Below are 13,944 nucleotides of genomic sequence, written 5' to 3' on the forward strand. Positions count from 1 at the left end.
TGTTTCGGCTGCTAGCTGCGAGCCATCTTCAGAACTGTCACCGGTGTTGGTGGTGACGTGTCGTATCTCAGCTGTTGTTACTTCCTGTAGGCGTGGTCAGTCTGATGGACCTGGCAGGTCGCTCAGACTGACCACGCCTCCCGTGAACAACAAGTTCAAACACTGGATCTAGGAGGCCATTGAAATCAGGAAACGAGGCACGGATAGCATGAACCGTGATGACGGCGCGTTCCTCCTTTCACACACCTGGGACACCCTCCTCCAAAGAACACCGGGCTATCTGTCTCTCTATAGTCTGGTGCAGTGGGTGAGCAGGAGTGGGTTCTCTCCTTCATATTTCTGTCCTATTGGCAAATTTTTTCAGTTGTGTCACACTAAATGAGGCCCTCACAGACACAGAGCTCAGCAGCAGCTTCCTGTCACTCACCAGTGTGAAGCCCCGCCCACCTGGACCACAGCCAATAGAAGAGGAAGAACACAAGCAACACAACACAACAAGCCTCTTCCTCCAGATGCACACTTTTCTCTGAGACGCTTTGGACTCTTTGGATCCACTCAGGTATCACTAGTTTGATTCTGTTCAACACTGGGTTTAGTCCTGGTTTAGTCCTGGTTTAGACTTGGTTTAGTCCTGGGTTGGTACAGATTTAGTTTAGACCTGTGCTCGTCCTGGTTCAGTTCCTGTTTTATTTCCTGTTGTCATTTATGTAGTTGTACTTTTGGTGGTCGTCATAGGCGTCAGTTTATGTTTTTCTAAGTGGGTTCTCAGTGCAAACACATGTACAGGCACTTTTGGGTGCACGTGCATGTGCCCACACACACATTTCACCTTTTTTAGGTGTGCTTCTTGAGACAGAGACAGAGAGTGAGACACTAAAGACTCGTTGTAAATGTGCACTCGTAAAAATGTAGTCTATTTAGGATTGGGAAAAATTCCGGTGGGTGCTTGGAGATTTGCGTGGGGGCTCACAGGATGGGTGTCTGTGGTGTTCATATCATTGGGACATTTGTTGTCAGTTGACAGAGTTTTCAGACTCTTTCTCAGAACACTTGACACAGCTCTCACACAAACACACACACTCACTGAATTCACCTTGTTTTTTCACACTGTAGACTTGTTCAGACATGATGAAGAGAGAAGAGCTGGAGCCGTGAGCACAGACTCTACTGAATATAGAGACATGAGTGTGATACAGCACGTGTCCAGTGGGACGGAACATTCTGGGTCTTTGTTTCTTATCTTTGAGTTTGGGAAATGATTCATGAGTTCTTTTAAATGGTATTTTCCTGACTTTATTTTTAAAGAAGTGAAACCCTGGTCAGGATTCTGTGGGAGCTGTTTTGCTGATGTCAGTTTCAAAAGGAGAAGTGAGTGTAAGTTTGTGTTTGGCCTGACTCTGGTTTATTTCCTGGTTATTTGTCTTTATTAGATGTATGGATTTGTTTCTATGTTCCTCAGAGACTAAGTGCTCAGAGTCATGGGATGTGTCTCTTCTCTCTTTTTCTTTTTCATGTGTTGTTTCTGTGGAATTGACTTGTGGTTGTAAATGACAGTTGTTGTTTTTTTTTCTGCTCTAAACTCCCACTGTTCCATATATTTTTCTTTAGACGGGGCTTTTAATTGTACTAATAAGTTCTGGTCTCATACGTGGAATGTGCTCTTTGTGCCTGACCCGAGTCTTTATACAGACATGGACAAAATTATTGGTACCCCTCTGGTAATGAAAGAAAAATCAATTAAATCAATTAAAATACATTTTTACTGAAATAACTTGAAACTAAGAAAAGCAATAATAATTTTTTTAAAATCTGTAAAATAACCAATGAAAATCAGACATTGCTTTTTAATTGTTTTTCAAAAGAATTATTTAAAAAAACAAACTAATGAAACTGCCCTGGACAAAAATAATGGTGTGACACATTGTGTCACTGTGCTGTTTGGAGACATGATGGAGACAACACTGAACATGAACCAGAGAAAGAGAAGAAGAGAACTGTGTCAGGAGACTAGAAAGAAAATGACAGACAAGCAGGTTAAAGATAAAGACAATAAGACCATCTCCAACCAGAGTAACGTTCCTGTGATTACAGTTACACATGTTCTTCAGAAGTTTAAGGTCCACAGGACTGAAGCCAACCCCCCTGGACGCAGCTGCAAGAGGAAAATTTATAACAAATTGAAGAGATGGATCATACGAATGGAACCAAAGAGCCCAGAACAACCTCCAAACAAATTAAATGTGAAGCTGAAGGTCAAAGTACATCAGTGTCAGATCACACCATCCATCGCTGTTTGAGCCAAAGTGGACTTCATGTGAAGACACCACTGCTGAAAGCAAATCATTAAAAAAAATTAACTGGATTTTGTCACAATGCATATTGACAAACCATAAAGCTTCTGGGAGAATGTTCTTTGGACAAATGAGACAAAACTGGAAATCTCTGGCAAGACACATCAGCTCTATGTTCACAGACGCAAAAATGAAGCAGACCAAGAAAAGAACACTGTCCTACTGTGAAACATGGAGGAGGCTTGGTTTTGTTCTGGGACTGTTTTGCTGCATCTGGCACAGGGTGTCTTATATCTGTGCAAAATACTACAGAATCTCAAAACTATCAAGGTATTTTGGAAGGAAATGTGTTGTCTAGTGTCAGAAAGCTTGGTCTCGGTTGTAGGTCATGGGTCTTCAAACAGGATAATGACCCAAACCACAAAGCTAAAAACACCCAAGAATGGCTAAGAACAAAACATCAGACTGTTCTGGAGTGTTCTTCTGTGAGCCCAGATCTCAGTTCTACTGAACATTTGTGAAAGGAGCTGAAACACCCTTAAAACCTGAGACAACAGAACAGTTTGCTCACCAGAAATGGGTCAAAATACTAGTTTACCAGATGTAAAATCCTGCACCTTCTACTTGTTTGCACAATTTTCCCTCCGTTACTTTTCCCTCCGTTACCATGACCTTTCTTAATAAAAAATCTCATGACTTAAAATGTAAGAGGTTTTTGAACCTAATCTTGTACCATATGGTAGAAAACTATATGAAGCAAATATTCAAACCAGTTTGTTAAGGATATGGAAGTGAGAACCAAGAGTTATCACTGTTTGGATTTATTGGCCAAAAAGTGCTGCATATTTCATTCCCTCCGTTACCGACATGAGTTTTTAAATTTTTTGTCAACAACTTGAAAGAATATCACAGGTTTAACTTGACCCTGTTGGAGTGTAACTCTTTCCTACATTCTGATACTTTACTTATTTCAATAGTCCCTCTTGTGTCTGAATAAGAGACATTTGAATATCAAAAATCTGCCCCTGTTTCCCTCCGTTACCACTTGACCAGACCCCATAATTGAACAGTATTATAATCATGTTGAACTGAGGATTGAATATCAGTAATATTAGATTTGGATGAATAAATAAAGTTGAATGAGGAGTTCACTGAAAAAGCCGATGTTAGAGGCCCTACTTCAGTTTTCAGCATCCTCAACTTTCTCCGCCAGGTAGGAGTTCTGTTTTTCGAAGGTTTTCACCCGCGATTCAGGTTATAGTGATTAGATTTAACCCTGTCCTCAAGATGATCAGGTCTGGCTCCCACTGACTTGAGCGATTCTTGCATTGTGTTCATGCAGTTTTGAATTATGTCAAGTTTGGAGTCAAAGTGGGACAATCAGGGTTTTGTTGGTTACAGGTTGGTCCAACTCCGAATCCATGTTGTTAGTTGAGTAACAAAGGAGGTATGGAAAACTTGATGAGTTCAGATGCCAAACAGATCCACAGAGGAAAGAGAAAAATGCAAAAAGTTGAGCAGATTTAGTGCATTATAATATGGCAGATGCTATTTGCACCCTGGGTGTAAATATCTAACATTGTTATTCACACATAGGGCAAATAGACATTGTTGCTATTTACACCCGGGTGTATTTAGCATGGCACATAGAAGGGCACCCGGGTGTTCCTAGACAAAAATGCTATTTACACCCAAAAACAACAACAACTCACTTACTGAGAGTAATATTTGATGTTTTTTTTACTCAAAATGATGCGGAATCATCGATCAATCATTCGCAGTCTGCGCCTAATGGTTTAGTCCCGGTTAAATCTTGTTTTAGTCCTGTTTTAATCCTGGTTTAGACTTGGTTTTAGTCCTGATTTTAGTCCTGGTTTAGTCCTGGTCTTAGTTCTTTTTTTTAGTTCTGGTCGATGCGCTGTACGGGAGAACACGCGGTGTACGGGAGGAAATGTGACGCACGGGAGCGGGAAGAGATGCATACGTCTATGGATCCACGTATCGTATACGAGAAGGGGTAATGCCAAGGTAAGGGGCCTCTATTGGTTCACGGGGCCCTAATCAGTGTGCGTACTGTGTGTATTGGGTGAACCGGTACTGACACTGTATCATGCATTGTGACAGCTTGGGGCCATGTGGAAAAAATCCACGATAACCAACGGGTTTGGAAAGGCTGGACTGCTGCGTGATGAAGAGGACAGCACATGAGCAAGGGACAATTTGCCTGGAGACGAAAGTGACACGGGAGCCGACGTAAATAAAGTGACTGTACAGGAGTGAAATGACTGTTGAATAAAGAGACGCACTGAACCTGCACATGTACGATCTGCACATGATCTCTGTAAAGTTTAACATGAACCATCTCCAGAACAGACTCACCATTCGTCTGACAGAAGCTCCGCATCATGCACAGAGCGAACAGTTTTTTTGGCGGGTATTTTATACAGATTAGCCTTGTGGCGTTAGGTTTCCTTTTTGTGTGCAAAGCTGCATTAACCCATTGATGCCTGATGCTGCACAGCGCAGCGCTGAGTCCCCTGTCCGGATTGTCTGGCGATCAGCATAACTGGTAAAGGCGGGGCCACATCTGGAAGCATGGGGGGGCGTGTCCTCCTCTCGCTTCCATTCACTCCCATAGAGAGACGCAAAACTGCGGGAGCTGTATTGTCACGTTAAACCTTCTTTATCGTGGCGTATTATTTCTCCATTGAAAAATAATCTAAATGTATCCCGCACATGTTTCCATCAAGACCTGGTTTGAAGTAACAACGTTGCTCTTTACTGCCAGCGCATGAACGCGCTCAAACACTTGATCTGGTCGCTGTTTCAGACGCTCCTATAACGCTCGTGTAACAAATAAACATGGTCAAGCACAAAAATGGACAACAAAATGACAACATTTTTGTGTTTGATCATGTTTATTTGTTACACGACATAGCGATATGGCACCTGTTATAGGAGCGTCTGGAACAGCGACCAGATCAAGTGTTTGAGCGCGTTCATGCACTGGCAGGAAAGAGCAACGTTTGTTACTTCAAACACCAGGTCTTGATTGGAACATGTGCGGTATACATTTGGATTATTTTGTGAGCAGTGGGCGGGGCTAAACACTGTGATGTCATTCTGTAGGACTCTGGACTGAGCATGGATCAGAGAGATCACAGAGAGGACGCAGACCCTCCCACCACCAGCAGGGCGGCGCTGGGAAGTGAACACTCTATTGACCGATACATTGATTTTAAAAAGGAGCCTGGTCCACAGTAAGTCTGAGCCAATGATCAGATGTGACTGTTGTGTGTGTTTACGTGAACTAAAGAAATGTGATGACCAAAAACACCAGGTGTACATGTGTCGCTTCAGTGTAGGACATCTTGTCTTTCTGAGAGAAATCATCTCACAACAGATTTTGTTGTTTTAAGTTACATTTCAATGATCTGATAATTCCAAAAATCAAATATATCTATAATTAGATTTAAGTGTGAATTTAAACATGGACACTGAAAGATTTTAAGAATGGATTAGTTTAACAAATATGTATTATATTCAGTGTCACTGTCAGGCCTATACCTGGAACATGACAAACTGAGGTTGAAAATAAAAAGGTGTAAGTTTTTTTTTTTTCTTTTTTGTAATAATGAGAATACTATTGCAAACCCGAAATGTAGTGTTTCTTTGTTCAAACTTTTGTACTGAAGTGTCTGTGGTGAAGGCCTCATGAACACTTTGTAGAACCTCCTGAAGTATCTGACCTGAGTCAGAACAGTCCCATGTGTTTTACTGTGACTGAAGTGTTTTTTCTTCTGTGTTTCAGGATCCACCAGAAACATTCTCCATCTGAACCTGGTCCCAGCTGTGAGTCCCTCAGGAGTGACTGGTCTATGTCACATCCCATTGCTTTTGCCACAGAGCAGTGAGTTTCCACAAGTGTTGAATAAAACAATAGAACTGAAATGAGAGTTTAATGTGTCTCTTTCACAGAGTGGAACAGACGGATCCAGAGGTCTCCAGTGGTCAGCACCATCACACACAGCTGGACTCCATATTTAAGGTCTGTCATTCACTAAAGTTTGGAAATGTTCAGATGAATGAGAACTTGTTTGACACAGATCTGACACTAACTGCATTTGTGTTGTTTATAATGTGTCTGTTCAGCTTCTGGAGGAGGACATCTTCACTTTTGTCCAGAAGAAGCTGAAGACGCTCCACAAGGTTCTGAGTACAGATTACCCAGAATGTTTAGAGCCTGTGGAGGATGAGGATGAAGAGCAGAGGAGCAGCAGTGAGGCTGTTCTGAAGATCACACTGAACTTCCTGAGGAGGATGAAGCAGAAGGAGCTGGCTGAGCGTCTGTGGAGCAGTAGGACCATTTAACACATTTAACAAGGTGCTCACAGTCATTTTATCTTCTCTGAGACTCAGGCCTGTATCTGTTGTCTTCATTCAGGGAGTTATTCTGGAGTTTATCGGCGTAAACTGAAGTCTGACCTGCAGCAGAAGTTTGAGCGTGTGTTTGAGGGCATCGCTAAAGCAGGAAACCCCACCCTTCTGAATGAGATCTACACAGAGCTCTACATCACAGAGGGAGGGTCTTCAGAGGTCAACCAGGAACATGAGGTCAGACACATGGAAACAGCCTCCAGGAAACCAGACCCAGCAGAGACAACCATCACATGTGAAGACATGTTTAAAGGCCCAGCTCACACACATGGACCAATCAGAACAGTGCTGACAAAGGGAGTGGCTGGCATCGGGAAAAACAGTGCTCACTCAGAAGTTCACTCTGGACTGGGCTGAAGGCAAAGCCAACCAGGACATACAGCTGCTGTTCCCGTTCACTTTCAGAGCACTCAATGTGCTGAAGGAGAGAAGCTTCAGCTTGGTGACACTTGTTCATCACTTCTTTAGTCAAACACAAGCAGAACTCTGCAGCTTTGAAGACCTCCAGGTGCTCTTCATCTTTGACGGTTTGGACGAGTGCAGACTTCCTCTGGACTTCACCAAAACCAAGGCCCTGACCGACCCCACAGAGTCGGCCTCAGTGCACGTGCTGCTGGTAAACCTCATCAGGGGGAGCCTGCTTCCCTCCGCTCGCCTCTGGATAACCACACGACCCGCGGCAGCCAATCAGATCCCTGCTGAGTGCATCTCCATGGTGACAGAGGTCAGAGGGTTCACCGACCCACAGAAGGAGCAGTACTTCAAGAAGAGGTTCAGAGACGAGGCCGACACAATCATCTCCCACATCAAGACGTCCAGAAGCCTCCACATCATGTGCTACATGCCGATCTTCTGCTGGATCACTGCCACAGTCCTGGAACATGTGTTGAAAAGCAGAGAGAGAGGAGAGCTGCCCAAGACCCTGACTCAGATGTACATCCACTTCCTGGTGGTTCAGGCCAAAGTCAAGAACATCAAGTATGAAGAAAGATCTGAGACAGACCCACACTGGAGTCCAGAGAACAGAAAGATGGTGGAGTTTCTGGGAAAACTGGCCTTTGAGCAGCTGCAGAAAGGAAACCTGATCTTCTACGAGAGTGACCTGAGCGAGTGTGGGCTGGACGCTGCAGCAGCCTCAGTGTACTCCGGAGTGTTCACACAGGTCTTTAGAGAGGAACCAGGCCTGTACCAGGACAAGGTCTACTGCTTCATCCATCTGAGTGTGCAGGAGTTCCTGGCTGCTCTTCACGTCCATCAAACCTTCATCAACACTGGGATCGACCGTCTCTTAGATAAACTAACATCATCATGGACAAAATTTTTCAGCAATAAATCAGTGCAGTTTTACCAGACAGCTGTGGACCAGGCCTTACAGAGTCCAAATGGACACCTGGACCTGCTCCTCCGCTTCCTCCTGGGACTTTCACTTTCGACCAATCAGAGCTTTCTGCAAGGTCTGCTGACACAGAGAGGAAATAGCTCCCAGACCAATCAGAAAACAGCTGAGTACATCAAGAAGAAGCTGAGTGAGGATGTGTCTGCAGAGAGGAGCATCAACCTGCTCCACTGTCTGAATGAACTGAATGATCGTTCTCTGGTGGAGCAGATCCAACAGTACCTGAGTTCAGGACGTCTGTCTGAAGGTGGACTGTCTCCTGATCAGTGGTCAGCTCTGGCCTTCATCTTACTGTCATCAGAAGAAGATCTGGAGCAGTTTGATCTGAAGAAATACTCTGCTTCAGAGGAGGCTCTCCTGAGGCTGCTGCCAGTGGTCAAGGCCTCCAACAAAGCTCTGTGAGTAACATTTGTTTAACAGAGGATGGTTTGATTCAACTTCTACATAAACAATGTTTCCTCCTCCAGACTGAGCAGCTGTAACCTGTCAGAGAGAAGTTGTGAAGCTCTGTCCTCAGTCCTCAGCTCCCAGTCCTCTAGTCTGACAGTCCTGGACCTCAGTCATAATGACCTGAAAGACTCAGGGCTGAAGATGTTGTCTGTTGGACTGAAGAGTCCTCACTGTAAACTGGAACAGCTCAGGTCAGAGGAGTTCACAGTATTTACTTTATTATTTATTTATATTTTTACATTATTATTATATTTACATTGAAAAATAATCTTTGATAAAAGTAATATAAAGATAGGGGATTTGTTATTTGCCTCATTTGAACTGAATGTTACCAATGAATTGACTGATTACAATAATCTGTGTCCTCAGACTGTCAGGTTGTCTGGTCTCAGAGGAAGGCTGTGTTTCTCTGGCCTCAGCTCTGAGGTCCAATCCCTCCCATCTGACAGAACTAGACTTGAGCTTCAACCATCCAGGAGACACAGGAGTAAAGCTCCTGTCTGCTCTACAGGAGGACCCCCACTGCACACTGGACACTCTCAGGTATGGACAGTGTTGGACACGTTACTTTGAAGAAGTAATTATCTCATAACTTAGTTAGAGTTACTCAACTGTAAAAGTAACTAGTTACTAGGGAAAGTCATTTTTTAAGTGCACACTTTTGAACCGTGCTCAAGCATGATAGCTGTGGGTTCTATTGCCGCGCTCACACTTGCACAACCGAATTGGGCCACGGCCCAATGACGTCATCATACGGTGCTGTTTGTTTACATGTTGCATAGCAGAGCTATCGCTTTAGTGGAGAAAGAAGCACAGTGGCATGAAATATGTATGAAACAGTGGTGTAGATACGAGTCCTGCTGTAATACGCGCTCCTCTGTGAGTTTATGCATATAAAAACAATGTGGGAGAGTGAGGACAGCATGAGATGAAAGGCTGCAGAACTTCTGTCTCTGTCATAGTCCTTATTGAAGGTAAGCACAGATTCGCCATAGGTTTTGGAGTGGATTTTCTTTTGTATTTCACTCATATGAGTAACATCAGCACATACACAGGGCTTGTACACTGAAATCGTACGTGTGCGTTTACATTAGCAACAGTGCTGTGCTGTGCCCGTGTAAACCATGGTGTGAGCCAAGTCAGATGACAGCTTCAATGAGCAGCTTGACTAACGTGCAGTCACGGTGTGATGTAACGGTAACAATGTTGTAACAATTGAAAAAGTAATTAGTTAGATTACTCATTACTGATCAAAGTAATGCCGTTAGTAACAGCGTTTACCCAAGTGGGGGCTGGTCCGGGCCTCCACTTTTCACGGCCCAGGCCATGGTTTACCCTGCGCCTTCTGCTGTTCTCCTCTCTCCCTCCGGGTGTCCTTGCCTTTCTCGGCTGCCCTGCCTGCCAGCTCCACCCACAAGGACTACTGATTCAAATAACTGCTTTATTTTCTTTGTATGCTTTTATTTTGATAAGTGGTGATAAAAACTGCAAAACAAGCCTGTTTTAAAAATGTGATTTTAAAACGATTCAGTGTTTCAGACTGATGTCATGTGTTTCAGACTGGAGCCTGCTGGAGCTGAGTGGTTAGTACCAGGACTCAGAAAATGTATGTGTTGAGTTAACTCCATTTGAAACAGACACATAAACACAATGCATGATGAGGCTGCCAATGGAGCAAGTATCTATTAAAAAAAAAAAAAAAAAAAAAAAAAAAAAAACATTGACAGGACAGAATTGAATCTTTCCCGAATAATTTTAGAATGATGTTGAGATGTATCAGAACAAGTATAAGAGCACATAGACTAAGATACACCCATGGACACTATGGAACCTCCCTGGACCACTGTAGGATTACACACATATAACCCACATGGGAATATAAAAGAAAGTACTATGATTTAATCTTGAAAATCACATTCTATTTCTTCTGTTTTAAATTATCATCAGGGTATCAGAATTAGGACTCAGTAATGATTGAGTCTATTACTTAGTACTGAAAGAGTTTGAAGAGTTTTCTTTTTTTCCCCCTTCACAGCATCATGGACAGTTCATTTAACTTGTGTGATGTGTAGCTAGAGGTTATGCTAGTTGATCTGTCTATTCAGCAGTTCAAGTACAGCCTCCAGTAAGATAAATGTAACATTAAAAGTAGTTCAAATGTCAGCATTTGGCCCTCGTAAGCACCGTAATTACTACAGAACGACATCAGCCCGTTTGAGATTATAATGTATTTAATGCAGCTTTACACACAAAAAACAAAACCTAACACCACAAGGCTAATCTGTATAAAATACCCGCCAAAAAAACTGTTCGCTCTGTGCCTGATGCAGAGCTTCTGTCGGACGGATGGTGAGTCTGTTCTGGAGATGGTTCATGGTCATTTCACTCAGTCACTTTCGTCTCCAGGCAAATTGTCCCTTGCTCATGTGCTGTCCTCTTCATCACGCAGCAGTCCAGCCTTTCCAAACCCGTTGGTTATCGTGGATTTTTTCACATGGCCCCACACAGTGTCACACTGCATGATACAGTGTCAGTACCGGTTCACCCAATACGCACAGTACGCACATTGAGTAGGGCCCCGCGAACCAATAGAGGCCCCTTACCTTGGCGTTACTCCTTCTCACATACGCTACGTGGATCCATAGACCGTATACTTCTCCTGCTGCTCCCGTGCGCCGCATTTCCTCCCGTACACCGCGTGTTCTCCCGTACAGCGCAATGACCGTGCCTCTTCCCGTGTGCCTCTAAACCAGAACTAAAACCAGGAATAAACCAGAAGTTAAACCAGAACTAAAACCAGTTTTAAACCAGGACTAAAATCAGGACTAATACCAAGTTTAAACCAGGATTAAAACAGGACTAAAACAAGATTTAACCGGGACTAAACCATTAGACGCAGACTGCGAATGATTGATGGATGATTCCGCATCATTTTGAGTAAAAACAAACATCAAATATTATATATACATATATTTTTTTAAATAAATACCCTGGGTGTAAATAGCATTTTTGTCTAGGAACACCTTGTGTTGTGTTTTCTCTCCATCAGATTTCTGTGATCTCACTCTGGATCCAAACACAGCTCACAGAAACCTCAAACTGTCTGACAACAACAAGAAGGTGACACTTGTGAGAGAGCAGCAACTGTATCCAGATCATCAGGACAGATTTGAGCACAGGCCTCAGATTCTATGTTCAACTGGTCTGACTGGTCGATGTTACTGGGAGGTCCAGTGGAGCGAACGGGTTCGTGTATCAGTGTCTTACAGAGAAATCACAAGAAAAGGAGACAGTGTTAACGGTTTGTTTGGACGCAATGATCAGTCCTGGACTCTGAAGTGTTCTAAAGATGGTTTCTCTGTTTGTCATAATAACATTCAAACTCCCCTCCGTCAGCCCTGGTCCTCCTCTTCTGGGAGAGTAGCAGTGTTTGTGGACTGTCCTGCTGGTTCTCTGTCCTTCTACACAGTTTCCTCTGACCAACTGACCCACCTCCACACCTTCAACACCACATTCACTCACACTCTGCTCCCTGGGTTTACGCTCTGGTCTGACTCCTCAGTGTCTCTGTGTGCTCCTTTGGATTAACAGAATCTTCACTTTTCATGTCTCTAAATCAGATCATCCATAGATTGATTCATAGTTGTTTTTTCACTCTCATTTCGCTGATACTAGGCCTCAGTTTGATCCCAGGTGGATCATGAGCTACATTTACTCATGTGTTCCATCAAATTCTATTTGTAAGAATCATTTTATAACCCCAACATTTTCCTTTGAGAAAAGTTTTATGTTGACAATTGTATCATATCAAATGTGTCTTGTTTTGGCTTCACTTTGTTTTTGAAATGTCTCTGGATGAATGCAGAATAACCATCATGACCAAAACATGAAGTAGAGTTTATGTGTTACACTTAATCACCAAATACTTTTATCGTATTTTCCGGGCTATTAGGTGCTCTGGATTATAAGACACACTGTCATTAAATGGTCTATTTTCAAACTTTTTTCACAAATAAACCGCACCGGACTTTAAAGGAAACCCAACAGTGTGATGGGTGAGTGGTTTTGTTTGTTTGTTCGTTCACGGTGACTCTGGGATTTGTTCAGTTGTAGGGAGGGTGCTGTCTGGGACCAACAGATTGTCGGTGTGTTCGCAGGTGACTCAGTTGTTCAGTTGTGTCTAGAAGTGGCACATTGCACTCGCTTTTTCGCTTCGTTCCTCCGTTCCGTTCCTCGTCAGCGTGGAGTGATGAGTGTGTCTGTGGGTGTGTTTTGCTGTGCGGTCGCTGTCTGCTCCGTGTGTGTTCTGTGGGTGGTGTGGCTTTGTAGTTTACTGAAGTCGTGCTGGGACACCCTAGTGGATTCGTGTATAGGGCGCTCTGGATTGTGGGGTGTGCGGTCGTTTTTTGATGGGGTTGGAGGCTTAAGAGCGCGTCTAATAGCCCGGAAAATACAGTTGTTTTACTTGAGCAGTTTATTTGAACATCATTGGTTTACTTTTATTCACAGTACTTTTACTCGAGTGTGGGACAGACTATGTTTTGAGGCATAAGAGCAGAAGGACAAAGGGAACAGGGGAGTCTTTTTTCTTTTGGGGTCTTTTTCTGGGCTTTTTTTGTGAGGGACATTTTGGGGTCTATGTTTGGTCTTTGTCCAGTTGGCTTCGTCCTCTTAGTTTCCTCTTAGTGTTTTGTTGTTCATCAAACTTGGACCATCAATAAATGCATTCTTATTGTGCATTAGAACTGCCTCCAGTGGATTCTTTTTTATGTCTCAAAGTGATTTCAGTCGAGTTGAACAGAAAACAAACCAAGAGTATGAACAACTCCACAAACAACCCAACAGCCACATGCCCAGAGTGAGGAGTGGTTTCCATCAGAAGAACACGAGGAGATTTGGTCACACTTTAGAATAAGACACACCTACAAATCATTTGGAAATGTTTATTCACCATCAACTCATCATTTACTGAAAATGACCCATAAAAAGGTCTTGGGCTCAATGCTGCTCTGTGATTGGTCCAATTAACCGTACAGAGGACACACTCCAAGATGGATTCTGGTGAGTTTGTGAACTCACAGATATTGCCTGAAGCCATTGTATTGTGCAAAGTTACTTTTAAATCTCTATTTAAGTGTTTAAGTTAAAGCTCATTTGTGTGCATATGTTTGTGCAGATTCATCCAGTTTGTGAAATATTGGACCTTTAAACATTCTTGTGTCTTGAAGTCTGTTTTAATTGAATCCAACAGAAACCGATGTCTTTATCGAGGTGCAAATGCAGAGAGAAGCAACTTCAAAAATGTTGTAGATTAGATTTATAATGTCTAAAAATAAATGGATAACTTGTGTCTGAAAAGCATCTGTAGAG

At 43.0% G+C, this 13,944-nt stretch overlaps 1 protein-coding gene across 1 annotated transcript; it reads left to right on the forward strand.

Annotated features, from left to right (window-relative positions):
• The first annotated feature begins 467 nt into the window (after positions 1 to 467).
• On the forward strand, positions 468 to 13,609 carry LOC110173350 (NLR family CARD domain-containing protein 3-like). The gene is given in 11 exon segments (XM_055157743.1): positions 468 to 559; positions 5,421 to 5,551; positions 6,103 to 6,201; positions 6,270 to 6,339; positions 6,444 to 6,648; positions 6,736 to 7,040; positions 7,042 to 8,522; positions 8,592 to 8,765; positions 8,944 to 9,117; positions 10,134 to 10,180; positions 11,624 to 13,609. Coding segments are annotated over 10 exon segments (3,210 nt in total). The 5' UTR covers positions 468 to 559; positions 5,421 to 5,435; the 3' UTR covers positions 12,163 to 13,609.
• Positions 13,610 to 13,944: the final 335 nt, after the last annotated feature.

The sequence above is a fragment of the Boleophthalmus pectinirostris genome, unplaced genomic scaffold (genome assembly GCF_026225935.1).
Source record: "Boleophthalmus pectinirostris isolate CB_2022bp ecotype Guang Dong unplaced genomic scaffold, ASM2622593v1 HiC_scaffold_22, whole genome shotgun sequence".
In the NCBI taxonomy this organism is placed as follows: Eukaryota; Metazoa; Chordata; class Actinopteri; order Gobiiformes; family Gobiidae; genus Boleophthalmus; species Boleophthalmus pectinirostris.